The sequence below is a fragment of the Drosophila mojavensis genome, unplaced genomic scaffold (assembly GCF_018153725.1).
Source record: "Drosophila mojavensis isolate 15081-1352.22 unplaced genomic scaffold, ASM1815372v1 contig_80, whole genome shotgun sequence".
NCBI classification, from domain to species: domain Eukaryota; kingdom Metazoa; phylum Arthropoda; class Insecta; order Diptera; family Drosophilidae; genus Drosophila; species Drosophila mojavensis.
The window spans coordinates 7672517-7690425 of NW_025318906.1; the positions used below are offsets into that span (position 1 = coordinate 7672517).

A 17909-nucleotide genomic window follows, 5' to 3' on the forward strand; every position below is an offset into this window, starting at 1 on the left:
GACCGTCTCTCTCCCTCGCTGTATCTGTTTTGTTGGCCTTGAATGACGCACAAAATTGCATTGGGGCATTGGGCTAGAATTTCCGCTCATTTCCGTTTTGGTTTCTTCTAAACTTTTCAGCATTTTAAAGATGCCCGAAAAAAAAAAACACAACTCTTCATATTTCAATTTCCGGTCTGCAACACACATTTGGTAAGCAGCTGTCCAGCGATGCTTTATAGCTCTATATGCACTGCTGCCTCTCTCTATGCCTCTCTTTCTTTTGCATTCATTCCATCTCTCTTTCTCTATCGCTCTCTTGTTGCAAAATGCTTAAAGTTGATTGATGCTGCCGGAAGTTAATTTTACTTTGCTGCTCGCTCTATGTGTGCCCCAAAGCGCACATGTCATTTAGATTTGGCTTTCATATACCCTGTATAACTGATTTGAAATGAGTCAGAGTGGCACACAAATCATGTGAATTGAGTTGCTTTTGATGATGTCAATCCATTATGATTTGGCGCCATGAGGCTTATGGGGACTGATTGATAAACTATGATTCCTACCAACTGAGTACATCACTCCCACGCCCTTCTAGTCTATGATAAGAGAGGAAGGACACTCTTCATGTTCGTCTTTTTTGTTGAATATTTTATACAATTTTATCATACCTATATATATTATTTTTAAAACTAAGTTATGTATTTGACTTGTTATATTTATAAACTTGTTATATATGTCTATATGCATATAAGTTACAATAAGTATTGAATCTGAATGGGAAAAAAATTCTTAAGTAGCAAAAGTAAGACCAGGAATATATATTTTTATAGCTGTTTATATCATTATTGATATATGAAAAATATAGTAATATTTATTTTTTTGATTACACACAACTATAATCAACCGGAACTGCAGCTTGTTAAAATATTTATTTATATTATATAAATTATATAATTAATTTTATAATATAAATAAATATTTCTATATATTATTAATATATATAATATATAAATTGTTTTATATTTATTATTTTATAATAATTACTATATTATATATTAAATTATTATATCTATTTCCAATATTATTAAGTTTATTATTTCTATACATAAAACTGGGTATCTGAAAGTTAATACACTTAACAATCCTGTTTATCCAATCTGATTTGTATTTACGTTTGGCATTTTGGCTTTTTGCATGCGCAATTTGTATATGTGTATGTATCCATGTATGTATGTTGGTGCACTAACGACTTTGGGTGACAGCAGCTCCAAATATTGCAAGCCACACACACACACAAACACAGTCACACTTTTACACACACACACACATACACTCTCACACAGAGTTGTAAACTCATGCACAAAGCTTAAATCAAAAATGCTTTACGCTCTCAATTCTGTTGCATAATTCATGTTGCTTTCAAACCAAATGCAACCCAACCACAACAATTACAACAACAACAACAACGTCAACAATAAATGAAATGCTTTGTCTTCACTGACTGACTGAAATGCCAAATTATGCGAACAACAACAACAACAATCAACAAAATGCGTGCGCGCTGACAAATTCCAAATTTGGTGGAAAAAAAAAAAAAAAAAAATTATTAAATAACATCAAAATCAAATCGAAAATGAAACAAATTTTACAATTCGCCTGCTTCGCCTGCACAATTGCATTCTGAACTTTCTCTGCCTATTGCCCAATCACATGTCTCTACGTCATATCTGCCACCCCACCCCGCCGCCCTTCATGTTAGCCGTCCATCCCCACCCCGCCGATTGCAGAATGTCAATGTTCTTCTTTCGCTTGCATAATCTCCAGCGCGCCGAGGAGAACAAACGGAAGAAACGCGTCGAACAGCAGCGTCAACAGCAGCGGCAAAGGCGCGGCGCCAAGGTCTTCAAATGTGTCAGCGATTCCACTGGCCACCTGACCCTGGCGCCCTCCCGGCTATTCGAACGGACCCCAATGAGTCCATCCGACAGTCTCGACGAGATTGCGCTGCAGATACCAAGGTGAGTTCACATTGAGTGCCAGCAAAACCAGCTCCAAGCTGTGTGTGTGTGTGTGTGTTATGAGCACATTGTTGAAGCACAGCAAAACTCAAACACACACACACACACAGACTTATACACACACCTGGCTACACACAACACAAGTCGGTTACTCGTATGCAATTGAACAACTTTTTGCCTTGTGCGACCTGTGATTGTTTTGCTTTACCTCTGCCCTGGGGCCTGAGGCAGCTAACCAAACTCACAAACACCCACACATACACACACACACCCACACACACAAAGGCTGACAATCGTCTACAGCCAAGCATCATTTGTGCCCTGGATTATATAACATAATATAAAGTATATAACCAAGTCGTTATTCCTTTGCATAATGTACGTAACAAGCTGTTAACGTGATTCGTTATGCGACTTGAAGCAGCCTAAGACGTACAACGAATACTCTTAGAAAGGAAAACATATAGAGAAAATATAATAGTTAGAAAATTTATATTTATGCTGGTCAAGTTTGCAAAGGTTGGGCTAAAACCTCAAAAAAAAAAAAAAAAAAAAAAAAAAAAAAAAAACAATGCCTTTATTACGGATAAAAAATATGTTTGCTTTATAATAACAAAGAAAATATGTGTATATATATGGTCGAACTTAATTTACCCTAACCCAAAAATCGTTGACATACAAAATACTTGAATTTAATATAATAATTTTAAATTATTTATTATTAAATATTTTAAAATTATTTACAAATGTATGTTTTTAATATTATTATTTTTTATTCAATTTTTTTATTATTTTCTATTTAAACACGAATTAATTTTCAAAATTCTTCATAATTTTTTCCGCATTAAATATCTCTAGGTTTACTCAAAAATTAAATACTCATTTTAAAATTAAAATCGATTTAATTCAATGGCAGAACTTTTGTTAAAACTTCTTAAAAGCATTTTATTAGCTCGTGTCGTCAATAAATTTATTATTTATGCGACATTCAATTTTTAAATAATTGATAAGGCATCAAATTTGATAGAATGAGCAACACGTACATTTAATTCATAATCTTTTGAAAGGGTATAGCCTGCTCAATAAGTTGCATAAGCTGCATAATCAGAGAGAATTATACATTATATTTTATTAAATTGATGTCTTATATAAAAACAGTCGAACAAGCATTGTGACTTCCAGCAATAGTTCCTTAGCTTGGTTTAATAATTAAAAAAATAATAAATAATAATATAAATTAAAAAATTTAAAAAAAAAAAACTTAAAAAAAAAGTAATTTATAGTATTTTTTATTTATTTTTTAACATTAAAACAAATTGCAAATAAAGCTTAAATTAAGGGAAGAAATATATATGTATATATTATTTTGACGGCAACTAAACCCTATATCAGTAAGGGTATTCCCACCAGCGACTCTGGCATTAATTTTTGATTCAGCGCATAATTTCGAGCTCTTCAACTGAAGTCTTTTTGGTGTAGCGCTCAACGTATGGCATGGACAGACGCAACTTGTGACATCTTGATGTGCCACAATTGTCAAATGAAATTATAATGTGACCCCAAAAAAAAAAAAAAAAAAAAAAAAAGACAGGAATGAAAAGAGCCAAATAGCTGATGCCAGAGTTAGATATACAAACATAGATATATACATAAAGATATATACTTAAGCGTGCCTTTGAGGGCAGGGCCTCAGGCATAAGCAGGCCGCAATTTGAGGGTGAATCTTGTTGGGCCAGTCTTTAATTTGACAGTTGTTTAGCACTTGATGAAAAAGTCGGAATGGGGAGTTTCGAAAACCTTATGCAAAGTAGGCTTTTGCCTTTTGATTGTCACACTTGAACACAGTAGCTAGGGGGTCATTAAACATATTTAGTTTACTCAGCTCGACTACACGCAGCAAAACTTTTGCATAAATTCCAACAAAATTATAGAGTAAATTGAACAGATTTCGGCAATAGTTTATTATACAAATCCAAGTTAAAGATGCAGATGTGTTGTGAGCGCATCTCAGCAGTGATTGCCGGCGTTTTGGTTAGCCTCTGGTATGGCAAGACCTTCGGCGATGACAAGAAGAAGGAGGACGAGAAGAAAGCCAAGAAGAAGTAGAGGCCGAACATTGCGCCGCCTGGTTTACTCAGAAGTTTCGGACAATATCACAGCGATGCTTGCGTGTAACGAGTGAAAACTATCCAGAGCCTGAGAAGTAGTCATGAGTGAAGATACAATTTAAGCAACATAACAGAAGGACGAACGTTGGGCTCTAAGACGTAAAGATGGCGCAAGAAATTCCAAGAAATACGGAAAAAGGATTCTACATAATCGTAGATTAGCATTCGAAGGGACAGATAATCGATATGATTGAAACGCTAATTGTGCGGAATCTGAGAATGAATGAAAATAAAAATGGAATTAGTTTGGTCCGATCATATCGCCCATGCAATGAACATCTGTCAAACGATTTACATACAGTTTATCGAACAAAATGTGATATTCAGTTCAACGCTTTAGAGTCGAAACAACATTTAAACATCATTTATCCAGTATAAATAAAAATGCCAGAGATGCGACGATCTATGTGCAGACCACAGCCATCGTTGATCTCGCGCTTGAATTGTAAACCATGTAATCATGTTCTGTTCTTCATGGTTGGGGTGGGACTTGGTGCACTTTTCCTGCGAAATAAAGAACTCAATGCCGACCGACAGAAGGAAGAGAAAAAGTAAGCCAGAAGACTAACCAGCGAATCCAGAGAGTAATCGCTATTTGTGTCTACCCTTTGCTCTACGTGGGGACTCCGTTTGTGAAGAACGGGACACGAATACATGGTTAATTCATTATTTATACAGTTGTAAATGATACTCAGATTAAAAAGTTCCCGTATCAATGCAAACCATTCTTAAAACTTTTTTTTTTTTTTAAATAAATATCAATTTAATTTGAATACAGACTTTAAAATTAATGAAGTGTTTGCAGCTGTCAATGGAATGCAACTGAGCATAGTATTTAAAATAAAATAACTAAAAAATATTATGTTTATTTTTCGCATAAACCCTAACCGCAATATATTTTTTAATTAAATATTAATAAATATTAAATTTTAAATATTAAATATTATTATTAAATTTTATTTTTAATATTCGCATAAATATTAATTAATTATTTTAAAATTTATCAATTAATATATTATTAAATATTATTTTCAATATTAGCATAAATTTTAATCTCAATTTATTTTGAAATTAAATATTTATGAATTATTATAATTATAATTCGTTTTCGGTGCGTCGAGCCGAACGAGGAGAAAAAAACCATTTCGAATAATAGTTTAATCTTTTATAATTATAAATTAATACATTTTCTCTTAAAAAATAGGGAATTTGCGCGGCGTTTTTTTTTTTATTTTGCACATAATTATTTTTAATTAAAATGCACTTTAAATTTAGACTTTTTTAGTAAACTATTAATTTGGAGTCACACAGTTAGCTAGCGTAAAGGCATATCCCGTTCTGCCACTATCTTATCTATTTTTTGGAATTTTTCAATTTGGAATTCAATTTCATCTGATGACTAAACCCAAACGTTACTGTTCCTAAGTTAACTTAATTTTGTGGCTGTTGATCTGTTATTTTTTTGCTTCTTTCTTTTCCTGTTCCTTGGCCTTCTTTTCTTTTTCTTTTTTCTCTTTTTCCTGTTGTTCCTTGGCCTTCTTTTCTTTCTCTTTCTTCTCTTTCTCCTTCTTTTCCTTTTCAGCCTTCTCCTGTTTCTCCTTCTCTTTCTTCTCCTTCTCCTTCTGTTTGGGATCTTTGTTCGCTTCCTCCTGCGCTTTCCTGGCGCTCTCTTTAATTGCATCGATCGCCAGACCAATGCCAGCGCCCACAATGAAGAAAAACAATCGATTGCAGGCCGTACAGTTAAGCTTCGAGAAAAGCGTCGGCGGTGGCCGACATGTCGGACGTAGCGACGGCGGTGGCCTACATGATGGATTGGGGCAGCCCGATTGGGGCCGCTGTGCTCCACAGTCTTTATTACACATGCGCGGGCTGGTTTCAAAGAGTGATAACAAAAAGGTTTATTTTTAAAATGAAGAAGAAAAATAAAAGTTAAAACTAGAAAATCGAATAGGCAAAAAACAGGGAAATTTTGAACAGTATTACGAAAACTCTGTGTGTATGACTGCCTGAAAATAGTTTTGTCGACTAAACCTGACAGAAGCAGCTTTACAGAAAAACGGCCTGCTGTCATCCCAGTTGGCCCAAATACAAACATCAATCTGTGTACATTAGGAAGTGTATGATCTCTGACTAATATATAATTTCAACTGGACTCGATCCAGTTATGTGATGGGTGTTTCCGAAACCTTTGAAAAAAAATGGATTCATTTCCCTTCAACTTTGGTGGATTACAGAGCAACTATATATTCCTTTATAAATAAATTCTTTACAAAAATATATTTTTAATAAAATTTTGATTTGCCAATATGCAAACGCAGGTTTTTTCCTTTCGGAAATCCAACACGTAGTTGGTGCATGTGGATATTAGAGACGTCTATTTAAGTATTCTTCTATGATCATAGCTCTCACTCTGTTAAGGAGATCAGCCGAAAACATCCCAAGGCAGTGCTCTTGCTTTATGCTTTTTCGTTTTTGTATTCTATTGAGCGTTTTGAGCTGATCTGTTCGTGTGACGTTCGTCGTTTAGGGAGAGATAATCGTATAATCTATCATTCGTATATTAAGACTCAGTGAGCAAATTGAATAGAAAAACTTTATACAAATGGTATTATCATTCACATACACATGCTCACACTCATTTCACGTGCCCTAACGATGTTTAACGATCAAAGCTCTTGCACAGTAGTCAGCTAATTTCTATACAAAACAAAGAGCGCTTGTCGAAAATCATATTAGTATGTGTCTGCCAAGTAGGCATTGAATTTAGTTAGTTTCATATTTTAAACGCTTCTGCTAACAAAATTATACGTAAAAATTTCGTAGTTATCATTTTCTTTTTTTAAATAATATTAAAATTATAAAATGGATTACACTTGGGCGGTTACATTGCTGTTGGGTTGCGTATTGGGCTTTGTAGTCGGTCTCCATTCGTAAACCGCAAAGAGAAGTAAGAAATGATTTAAATGCAGATTATAATAGACATTGAAACTCTATAAATTTCATTAAAGGTGCATGAAGAGAAATCCTTTGAATAATAGCTTTTGGCAAACAACTATTCAGACCTATAAAATTTACGGAAAATGGTTTGAGTAGATTTTCTTGGGATTTCCCACAATTGAATGTGAATCGTAATGCTTGAACCTTAACTTAAATAAATGAGATTATTTTAACCACTGAAAAACTGTTGTGGAATTCATGACTTGGGCTTTCTTCTTAAAGTTATATATCTTATGTTGTGCTTCTATAACTAGATGCTTTTCGATGTTCTATAAAAGACCTTCTCTACATCAAATTCCAATATCATAAAAATTGCAATTATTCCAAGAATCTTTAATGAAAGTTCTTGAGTTTTCTGTCTCATATAAAATTGATTCTCAAATTTTTCGCTTTTTGAGTAGCATGCTTTGAGACGTCACGTTCCAAGCAACCCCAAGGAATCAGATCAGTATAAAGTAGTGTTCCGTGAGTATCGTATCGTTCTCTACACAACCTATTTTTTTTTTTGGATTTTCTAAATTTTTGGATTTGTAAAGGTAATTCAAGTAGATAGGGGTATATAAACAGAAAAGAAAATGAAGTTGGATTGGCTAGTCACTCTGCTGGTGGGCTGCATTCTTGGTTATTTAATTGGCGTTCAATGTTGAGCTTCCAGCAAGTCGAGAAACTAGATGAAAAATTGACATGAGGTAGAGCAAATCATTTTGTTGTATATAAGTAGACTTTGCTTTTTGTCTCATACATATATATTTGTATAGTTAAGAAATTTCTCAGAGGGGAGACGACGTTGCTCATAACCACATTATCTAGTGTAAGGACATTTTTTCTGTAAGTTTATAAATAAAATATATATTATATAAAAATATATATATATTTATATCTAATCTCAGCCCCAAGGAATCAGATCAGTATAAAGTAGTGTTCCGTGAGTATCGTATCGTTCTATACACAACCTATTTTTTTTTTTTTTTTTTTTGATTTTCTAAATTTTTGGATTTGTAAAGGTAATTCAAGTAGATAGGGGTATATAAACAGAAAAGAAAATGGAGTTGGATTGGCTAGTCACTCTGCTGGTGGGCTGCATTCTTGGTTATTTAATTGGCGTTCATTGTTGAGCTTCCAGCAAGTCGAGAAAATATATGCAAAATTGACATGAGGTAGAGCAAATCATTTTGTTGTATATAAGTAGACTTTGCTTTCAGTCTCATACATATATATTTGTATAGTTAAGAAATTTCTCAGAGGGGAGACGACGTTGCTCATAACCACATTATCTAGTGTAAGGACATTTTTTTCTGTAAGTTTATAAATAAAATATATATTTATATATATTTATATCTAATCTCAGCCACTAGATCTTCATGATGAGTCACATTATATCATATGGCCTGGGTTTAATAACGGGCTTGATGCTGTGCAAACGTTGTGGTCCACCCTAACCAGGTTACAAAATTACCGATTGAAGAAACTAAATCATTTCCTATCAAGACATATAAATCAAATATGTACAAACTAGATAAAGTGCAATAATATTAGAAATATGTAGTATATAAGCAATAAATAATGATCAAATATTGAGTGATGGTAATGATTGGAATGCAATGGGTTATATTGGAATAGAGAATATGAGAGGAAAAATAAATTCAAAATATATTTAAAATAATAATAAACTAATGAGTAATAAATGATGTCATTGGCGTAGGGAGAAGCACTTAAGATTTGAGAGAAGTTTCATATTCCCATTTATATTTGTTTAAGAGAAATATACTTATATTTAGAGACAACTCTATGATAATATTAAAGATTGATTTTTTATAATTTTTTTTTTTATTGTTAATAAATTAGTAAACTTATGGGCGGCATTTCCGTTGCTTGCAACAAAAAATCATGCCCGCGATAAAGCCAAAGAGAAATGCGACAAGCATATTGAGTCGATGCCTGGTAAACTGTGAACTGCAAGTTTGGGTTACAAAAGGGAAGAGTAAAAGTCTGGAATTACTTGAGAAACTTTTTAAACGGGATTCGGGATTTTGCTCCTGGGTTCATTCATACTGGGCGCCATTTCAAAACCGCTGTGGAAAAATAGAAGCGTTAGAGCTTCAATGAATATGAATGTTAATCTACATAGATTACTTACGCCGTGCTTTGCAATTAGAAAGCCGACGACGCCGCCGACCACAAAGGATATGAAGTGATTATGCATGGCCAAATCAATTTGGAGAAATGGAAATATTTTTATTTGTTAATTTCAACTTGAGATGCCAAATCAAATGAGAAGTCTGTCTGAAGCTGTGTATGGAGTGATGAATGAAAGCCTGCTGGGTGTGAGAGCGTGAACTAGGCCGCTAGAGGGGCATTGATTTAAAGTTGAATGGAGGCTGGATCCCAGCAGAGGGCCGACCGTTATCAACCAGCAATTTCGATTGTCTTCGCTGTGCGTGGACCTCAATCAATTCTGGCCAAGCTGGGCAATAAAATGTATGCCCGAGCTGAATGAATGAAAGTTTTGGCCACTTGTTTTCCCAGAGCAGCAGCCGCAGCCGCAGCAGCAGCAGCAGCTGGACGAAAACTTTTACATTTATGGTCCCAAGGTGTAAGGGCATTTGGGCAGTCGGCTTTAACTGCTTGCTTTTTGTGTTTCTGCTTCTTTTCATTAATGCTTGAATTTTATGTTCAACTTGAAGTTTACCTTTTGGCCTAATGGCCAAGTCAATTAACCTGTGCATACTTATGTAAAGGGCGTGCGGGTGTGCGGGCGTGGGCCACAAGTGTTTGTTAATTAGTATGAAAAGTTTGCTTTACTTGAGTTAAATTATTGTAAAATAGTTAAAACTCACACATATGTGGGTGCGTGTGTGTGTGTGTGCTGGTATTTGTGCCTTTCATTATGATTGATTATCAGGTCGGTGGTAAATGATATGATGCCGCCCATGGGGCGTTTAACAAATGATTGAGGCGTGGCTCGTTTCCGTATCGAAATGAGTTAGTTATGTATGGGCGAGCTGTCAGCATATCCGCATTTTAATCAGTCGGCTTTTGGGGTCTTACACACTCATACACACAGACGCACAGACACACATCTGATAAATATTTCATGATTTTCGCCTTGAGAGCTGCTCGAGTGCGTTTTGGCATAACTTAGATGGGGTTTTATCTGAATACAAACAAAGGCCAAAACCCAACCGCAGAGAGCCCAAAAAAAAAAAACTCTACTGGTTTGGTAATTGAATGAGTGTGAGTCGTGCTCATGCTCGCTTTGCTCAGGTTAAAGGATAAGCGCCAGCGAGATTGCCTACCAAACGCAATGTTAGCTGCCAGACCAAATGATTGATGGCATTGTCAAGCCGAGCCAAAGGTTAAATTGTGTGGCCATGCTACCCAAACTACGTTTGACTAACACACATACCTATATACATGCATACTACGCTTCTATGTGTGTTAGCTTATACATACATTTATATGGGGCCAACAACAGGTACGACCTGCTGAGTGCTGTTGGCCACAAATTGAAGCCTTATTGATTAGGGCCATCTTTTTATAATCTGTGTCCTGACCTAGCATTCACTCAATTTGTCCAGCTAGCAAAGGGTGAAATATTATATATACTAAATTATATGTTTCAGTTGGGCAGTAAGGCGCTCTCTTTCTATAAGTATCGTTGCATGAGTAAGGGTCTCTCTTTCCATCAGCATCTTTTACTGATTAGAAACCGATTCAAGACTCGAACTCTGAGCTACTATTTGATTTGAGAGACTAAGAGAATTATTTATAAGTTTATCGTATATTTATTATTTATTGGTTTTCATTTATTTTTTTTTTAAGAACATTTTATTTATATATATATATATTTTTTTTATTTATTTACATTATATTTGAGTTTGTCGTATATTTAAAATAAAGCTTATTTTTATTTCAATAAATTTGTATTATTATTATTATTATTTGAATATATTTTTATTTATTTACAATTTTATATTTTATTGTTATTTTATTCTTAAATTATTTTCTTTTTAATTTTCATTAATATTTTTTTTCAATTATTATTTTTTTTTTTTTTTTTTTTTTTTTTAATTAAAGTCTTCTACAAAGTATTTTTGAGCATCAAATAATTTAAAATAATTAATTAAAAACTTAAGATTCATCTTTATGCTTTTCCCAAAATATTAATATTATATTTATATTTCCTACATTTCAAAAGTATCTGAAGCTTACCTGGCGTATACTTTATTTATTTCATATGTTACATAAATATTCATTTTATTTATTTACTTTATTTATTTGTATATATATATTTTTAATTTTTTTTTTTTTTTCTGATTTATTTTATCACACATTTAGTATTTTTTTTGTTTCATCTACAAGCATTTTGAATTTCTGTTGCTCGCGGTGATTAAAGCCATTGCCGAAGCTTTTAGCTAACAGCCGCTGCGCTCTTACGCTGTTAACAGTCGCTCTTTGTCGTTGAGCTTTAACGCAGCAGTGTGCTCTTTTCGTGTTCTCTCTCGCTCTCTCCCACGCGCTTTGTGTGCCTCTCTTAAGGCGAAATATAAACAAATGGCTTGCCGGCTTTTGGCGCCAATTGGCGACAGCAGCTGTTTCTTATTTTGAAGCCCACCACGCGTCGTCCTGCCTGTGGTGAGTTTTTGGGTTCATCGTGGCCAAGTCCGTGGGCCAGGCTCGTTGCGCCTCAGTCGTTATTCCTGTGCCGACGCGAACGAAAGCAATTGCGAGTCCTGAACCTCGTACATTAAGGCACCCAAGAGCCAACCAGCGCGCATCTTGAACAATTAGATCGGACTCGTGGCGTGCCCGTATTCTGGCTGTGTATTTGTGTGTCTCAGTGCGTGTGTATGTGCGGGTGTGCGTGTGTGTGAAAGTGTGTAAGCGTGTTTTACGGTTGTGACAGGTAGTCAAAGGTGTCCATTGTTAATGGACTGTTTTCATAATTTTTTTTTTTTAACAAAAATAAATAAAATGTGGAAATGGAAATGAAATAATAAATATTAAAGCAACAATATAATATTTATAAGCAATACAAATAAATTAGTTTAATAGAATGTTGATATAATAATTAAAAAAAAAAAAAACATAAAACATAATAATTATAAATAATTAATATTGTACTTAAAATTAATATAGATTAATAAATAAAAATAAATCTATATAAATAAATAAATATAAATATTTACACAATAAATATTTTTAAATGCGAAAATATAAAATAAAGTAACAATAAACAAAATTTTATTAACATCATAATATATTTTAAATATTTATATTCATATCTAAATCTAATATCTAAAAATATATATTAAATAATTTAAACTTTTTGCTTCAAAAATTTTCTTATATAAAAAGTTATTTTAAAATCAAATTGTGCAATAAAATAAAAAAAAGGTGCAATTTCTATTAAAATTAAATTAAATATTCATAGAAATGATTTATTCAAACAAAATAAACAAAATGAGTATATTTATTGCCGAAATTTATTGAATATTAACATAAAAAAATATATATATATAGAAAATATGTTGTATATAAAGTATTTAAATAAATTTAATAAATTCCGACTCAATTTACAATAATATTAGCGAAAATAAACTATGAAATACACTGAAAAAAAAAAAAAAACAAAACAAAACAGAAAATTAAAAAAAAAAAAAAAAATATATATATATAAATTTTTTTTTCTTTGATTAAAAAAAAATGCAATTCCAACAAGTAAAAGACAACACGAAATTAGAAGAACAGAAAACTGTTTACACAATGGGCGCTTAAAGTACATTTAGGAAAACAGCATTTTCATTAAAGGAAAACCCATTAAAATCCAAAATAATTGGTTTAATTAACCCTAGCGCAAGCTGAAGGGGTGCAGAAAGCAGAGACGCCGAGGCTGTGTACCTGAGGCGAACCCTTTGACTAACAGCAGCGTGTTTGTGAGCTGATTAAAGAGTTAGTTGCGATGGTTGTTTCAGTTACAGCTGTTACAACAATGACACCAGTTATAGTTACAGTTATAGCTACACAGTTACAGTTATAGCTACAGCTGAGTCGAGCTGTAGCCCTTCCTTGAGAGGGAGAGGCTGTCATGTTAAGTCAAGTGTCGAGTGCACAGATAAATTGACTTTGCGTGGCATTAAAAGTTGAAAACTTATACAAAACTTTCTGGAGCTCAACTGTGTGAAGCTAACAGTTGACACGTGCCACATGTTGCAAGTTCAGCTAATCACAAAATATAATATGGTATAACCAAACATGACGGCTTTTATACATATTACCCAATGTCGTCCGGGCTTTGGCTTCAAGCTCAAATTGGAAATGATTAAATACAGAACAAACAGAAAAAGAAATTAGAAAGGAAATAGAAAGCAGCAGAAAAAAGGCACAAATTGAATGCGGCTGATGGCTAAAATTAGCTGTGGCTGGGCCCTAAGAGTGGGCGAGTGGGCGAGTGGGTGAGCGAGTGGGTCAGCTGCTGACCGCGATCCAGACCCACGTCTGGTAGCCCCTTAATTGAGTTATTTAACTTGGATTCACTCACTTTATTATTATTAAATGGCTGCTGTGACAACAAGCTGTAGCTGTTAATGGCGGCACATAAGAATGACGCTTGTCACATAAATATGCTGGCGGCATACGTGTGTGTGAGTGTATGTGTGTGTATGTGTCTGTGTGTCTGTGGGCGCCTAAGCGCCGCAATGATTGTTTTAATGGCTACTTGAACGGAAATTAACTGACAAGAGCAGATAAATAAATACCAGAGACAGTGAGAGAGTGGGACAGTGAGAGAGTGAGGGACTGAGACTGAAAGAGCCAATGCTCGGCACTTTCGAGACGGCTTTACTTGAGCGCTGACAGCTTGCCATTTGGGCCACTCAAGGACACACATACACATACACACGCATGTATGCGACCTTAAAGCTGCCGCACAGATACACAGCACAGCTAGTCAAGCGTGAAACACACACACACACATATATATATATTTAAAATATTTTACGCATTTGTACAAATATTTGCTCATTGAAATGTCAAATAAGCTAATTTGGCATACAAGTCTAATCCTTGCACACACACACACGCACACTCATAAATGACAAACAATTTCATGAGCAGATAAGCAACAACAACAGCAACAACTTCCAATTTTGCACATGCAAATTGCCAAATTGCCTTTTGGCCTAAAGGCAACCAAGCAAAAAAAAAAAAAAAAACACTCACAGCAATTTCCAATGTGTGCGCATTTAAATTAGCATAAAATTTATTCGCATAAACAAACAACTCTTAATGCCAAAATCTTAAGCATAAAAGCAGCAAAATGCAAAAATGTTTAAATTAGTAAAAAAAAAAAAAAAAAAAAAAAAAAAAATTGCATGTGAAATATTAAAGCATTGCAAAGTGAAATAAAAATCAAGAGAGTGTAAACGTGTGGCAAAAAGGGATTTTTCCTTCAAGTTTTTCCTTTCTGCCAGCAAAGCTAAAAATAAAGCCAAACAATTAAGTTGGCCAAAATGTACATAATCTTGGAAGCTGCTTTTTGTCAAGAATTTTTGGAACGTAATAAAAATGTTGAAGTTTTATGCAGCTCAAGCTGCAGCCTAAGTCAAGGCTGCCGGATTGTGTGCTTTAGCCGGCATTCAGGAGCTCAAGTTAGTGTTGTCAAAGCAGGACTTGAGCTATGTTTTATGCACGTTGAGTGTGACTCAAAAGGGTATAGGCAGGTTGAATAAATCATGCTGAAAGCTAGGTAGATTTCGCTATGGGAATCTGGCTAGCATTATTAAAGCTAAAAAGAGCTAACTGAGTAGAGAGAAGTTGGTATATCTAGCTGAAGTAGATCTAGTTGACTATATATAGCTGAATAGCTTTCCGTCTGTCTAAGTATTCCTCTTAAGAACCATTCTTTATGCTCATTAGTAAAGCAACCTTTTTTTTTTTTTTTTTTTTTTTATTTCCTTGAGCTATCATCGATGGCAATAAGTTTGTGCTTAATAAAGCAATGATACCTATCGAGCTAATAATAATATTCAATACAAAAATAAAATAATTTTGAATATTAATAATATTTGTTATTAAAATAAAATATTCAATTAAAATTAAAATAATATTATGCAAAAAATATTTAAGTTTAATATTAATAAATAAATGAGTGAATATAATATTTATAAAAAGCTAGCTCTCAAGCAATTTGAATTGCAATTTATTTTTAGCATTTTCTCTATTTTATAATGGTAATGCTAAAGCTTATCAAATAATAATATATTAAAAATTAATTAGCTTAAGATTTTCCCATTAGAATTTCTCAAGTCCAGCTTTATAGCAACTTGAGCTGTTATTTATCAGATTTCTAAGTCGAAATGTAGACCAAGTTTGAGTGCTTTAAAAATCGTTGTCAGCCAGGCCATCATAAACAGCTAACAAACACGGTTGTTAAACATTTGAAATGAGCTTTTAATTACAATATTAATTATGTAGATGGGCTTAACTTCCAGTCCCAGTGTCACTCTTTGAGCTGCTCTCTCATAATTCTAAATTCTAAATGCCTTGGCTTGATATTGAGTGACTCCAGTTCAAGCCAGTTTCAGATGCAATTCAAAATGCCTAATGAATATTTTATATGAGTTGGTAAATACTTTAATGAGGGCTATGTATAACCTATCAAGATATCAAGTATAAGGCTTCATTCGTTTTCTGTTTCATCTGCTAATCGTCTGATGCGCATCTTAGACATTCTCTAAATTTAGCCATTAACTAAACAAAGGGATGAGCTAACTGTTTTTTCATTCCACTCACTTACTTATGACTTCATTTAGATTAGAGCCCACACAACCCGTCTGCACACACGCGCTTCGGTCATAAACAATCACTTAAGTCGTCGTGGCCAGACTTTCACCTATGCCACATGTGTTGGCCATTTCGGTTTTTACATACGCTCAAATGCACGCACAGGCGCCATAAAGCGGCGAAGCGAAACAATAGAAAGACGAAGAAAAAGGCAAAGACAAAGGAGAAGGAGTAGCAGCAGGAGATGGAGCAGGAGCAGTGGTGGGAGCAATGCCTGCTAAACGCTTTGTAATGCGCTTTTGTGTGTGTTCGCTCCGTTGTTTGAGTTGTTTGTCCAAGTGCCATTAAGCTGCTCAAGTGATAAATTCGCTGCCTACTTGAGGTTCGCTTGAGTTTTCGCTGCTTCTGTTTTCGGCCTGTTGTTTAGTCCGCACTTTACACATTTTCACATTTCTCTGGCTGAATACCCAGTGGGGAATCGTGGTTGAGTGGATATGATGATGTCTTTTGTGACTGTGAGAGAGACTTGCATCTGTTAAAGATATATAAACTAGAGCTGTTTCAATCAGTGATCGATAGTATCGATTGTGGTATAAATGGGCTATGTTTATTCCATTAATTTACTAGACTTTAGAGTTAATAAAAATTTTAGTTTTTTGATATAGATAATTGCTACCTTTATCTCTAACTCAAACTATTTTTTTACAAATTTTTTTTTTTTAGATTTTTCAGTTTTAATACAATGAAAAATATATTCATTAACTTCAGCAACAGCTAAATGAATCTAGTTGGAGTCTTCAACTATATTTTCCATCTGTGCGTAAAGATCTATTTAGTCCACTTTAAATATAAATATTTTTCAGTGTACTACTTATTTTAAAATTTATTTAAAATATTAAAGATCCATTTATTTATATATACTTATATATATCCTTGACCCTTTTAGTGATTTCTTCCCATTACATTAAAGACTTTTGTGCATAGCAAAGTCTTCACTTTATTCTGCCAGCTCTGCAAGGCTATCGCTCTCAATGCACATTGCTCTACAGGGCATCGTTGAGCTCAGCATACTCTCATTCATCAACCATCAAGCTTGTTATATATCTTTTTCTTTTCTTGATTTTCTTGTTGCTTTTCTTCTGCAGAAAGGTCGCGTGCGGTTTTGGCCAAGTTTAGACCATTGATTTATGTGAACAGCTCAAGCGTCTGTTGCTCTTTCGTTGGGTTTTCTTGTTCTTCTTCTTCTCATTTTCGTCTTTTTTCGTTTTTGAGGGCATTCGCCTGGGGCATTCTCGCTGGCAGCGTAATGACGTCATTTGTGTAAATTGCCCATTTAATAGCTGGCGATTGCTTCCGCACGATTAAGTGCAGCTCTCTCTCTAGCCTGATATGCTAAGTCAGCAGACAAGCGAGAAGAGACGGAAGAAGCAGCAACAGTTGGCAGTTGGGTGGAATTGGGGTTTCTGTGAGCCATGTCCAAATGTTTGCTCATATTTTTTTTTTATCCGTGGCAATTTCTGAGGCAGCACGAGTGGCACGAGTCGCGCCCAGTTTGGTTGACGCCGGCTTTAAACTGTTGCGCGTGTGTCGGGCAAGGCGTGCCGCCTGTTGCCAGCAACTCCTACTGTCCCAGCTCTCCGCCAGCCGCGGCTGCCCGCCCTTAGTTGGCTGCCTGCCAGGCGTTTGACACGGGGCACGCAAGTTCTGGCAAAGTTCTTGTTGATGTTCTTTTGCACTCGTTTTGTTGGCTCGCGTGGGAAATGCCAATGTGGCATTACGTTCTGTTTATTTCCTACTAACTATTCGTAATGCTAATTTGACCATTTTGAAATTCCCAGCGAACTGCATCATGCTTCAGCTCAGTTCAGTTCAATGAGCTGGCAGCGGCAAATGTGCAGCAAAGCTACCGAAATGATAAACCCATCAAAATGCCACATTTCAGAATACATACTGGTTT

At 34.6% G+C, this 17909-nt stretch overlaps 3 protein-coding genes and 2 long non-coding RNA genes across 27 annotated transcripts in view; 3 read left to right on the forward strand and 2 right to left on the reverse strand.

Moving 5' to 3' along the window:
• LOC6579046 (potassium channel subfamily T member 2) overlaps positions 1 to 17909 on the forward strand; it is a 158416-nt gene that overhangs the window by 102071 nt on the left and 38436 nt on the right. For 3 of the 18 annotated variants that reach the window (XM_044010415.1, XM_044010414.1, XM_044010418.1), the window contains exon 1: positions 1578 to 2000. The exons of 6 other annotated variants lie outside the window; for them this stretch is intronic. In XM_044010415.1, coding sequence (XP_043866350.1) covers positions 1693 to 2000 — 308 coding nt within the window. In that variant the 5' untranslated portion in view covers positions 1578 to 1692. Of the gene's footprint in view, positions 1 to 1575; positions 2001 to 11879; positions 12075 to 17909 lie in introns of those variants that run through there. 9 more of the 18 variants (XM_044010410.1, XM_044010413.1, XM_032729554.2 and 6 more) reach the window with 8 other exon arrangements.
• LOC26527134 lies at positions 3851 to 4626 on the forward strand. Its single transcript, XM_015163448.3, has one exon. The coding sequence runs from the start codon at positions 3984 to 3986 to the stop codon at positions 4104 to 4106; it is 123 nt and encodes a 40-aa protein (XP_015018934.1). The 5' UTR covers positions 3851 to 3983; the 3' UTR covers positions 4107 to 4626.
• LOC6579047 (beta-mannosyltransferase 4) lies at positions 5319 to 6217 on the reverse strand. Its single transcript, XM_002004908.4, has one exon. The coding sequence runs from the start codon at positions 6031 to 6033 to the stop codon at positions 5623 to 5625; it is 411 nt and encodes a 136-aa protein (XP_002004944.3). The 5' UTR covers positions 6034 to 6217; the 3' UTR covers positions 5319 to 5622.
• Positions 6925 to 8746, forward strand: LOC26527553. 6 transcript variants are annotated; one of them, XR_006357738.1, is made up of 8 exons: positions 6926 to 7118; positions 7180 to 7637; positions 7705 to 7857; positions 7927 to 7996; positions 8059 to 8097; positions 8173 to 8325; positions 8395 to 8465; positions 8517 to 8746. It is a non-coding gene; the product is annotated as an uncharacterized LOC26527553 (long non-coding RNA). The 6 variants fall into 6 exon arrangements; XR_004364059.2 differs by having other exon boundaries at positions 7180 to 7633; XR_004364063.2 differs by having other exon boundaries at positions 6925 to 7118; positions 7180 to 7857; positions 8395 to 8447.
• LOC122757642 lies at positions 8973 to 9685 on the reverse strand. The gene is made up of 2 exons (XR_006357739.1): positions 9306 to 9685; positions 8973 to 9240 (listed from the first exon to the last, which is right to left on the reverse strand). It is a non-coding gene; the product is annotated as an uncharacterized LOC122757642 (long non-coding RNA).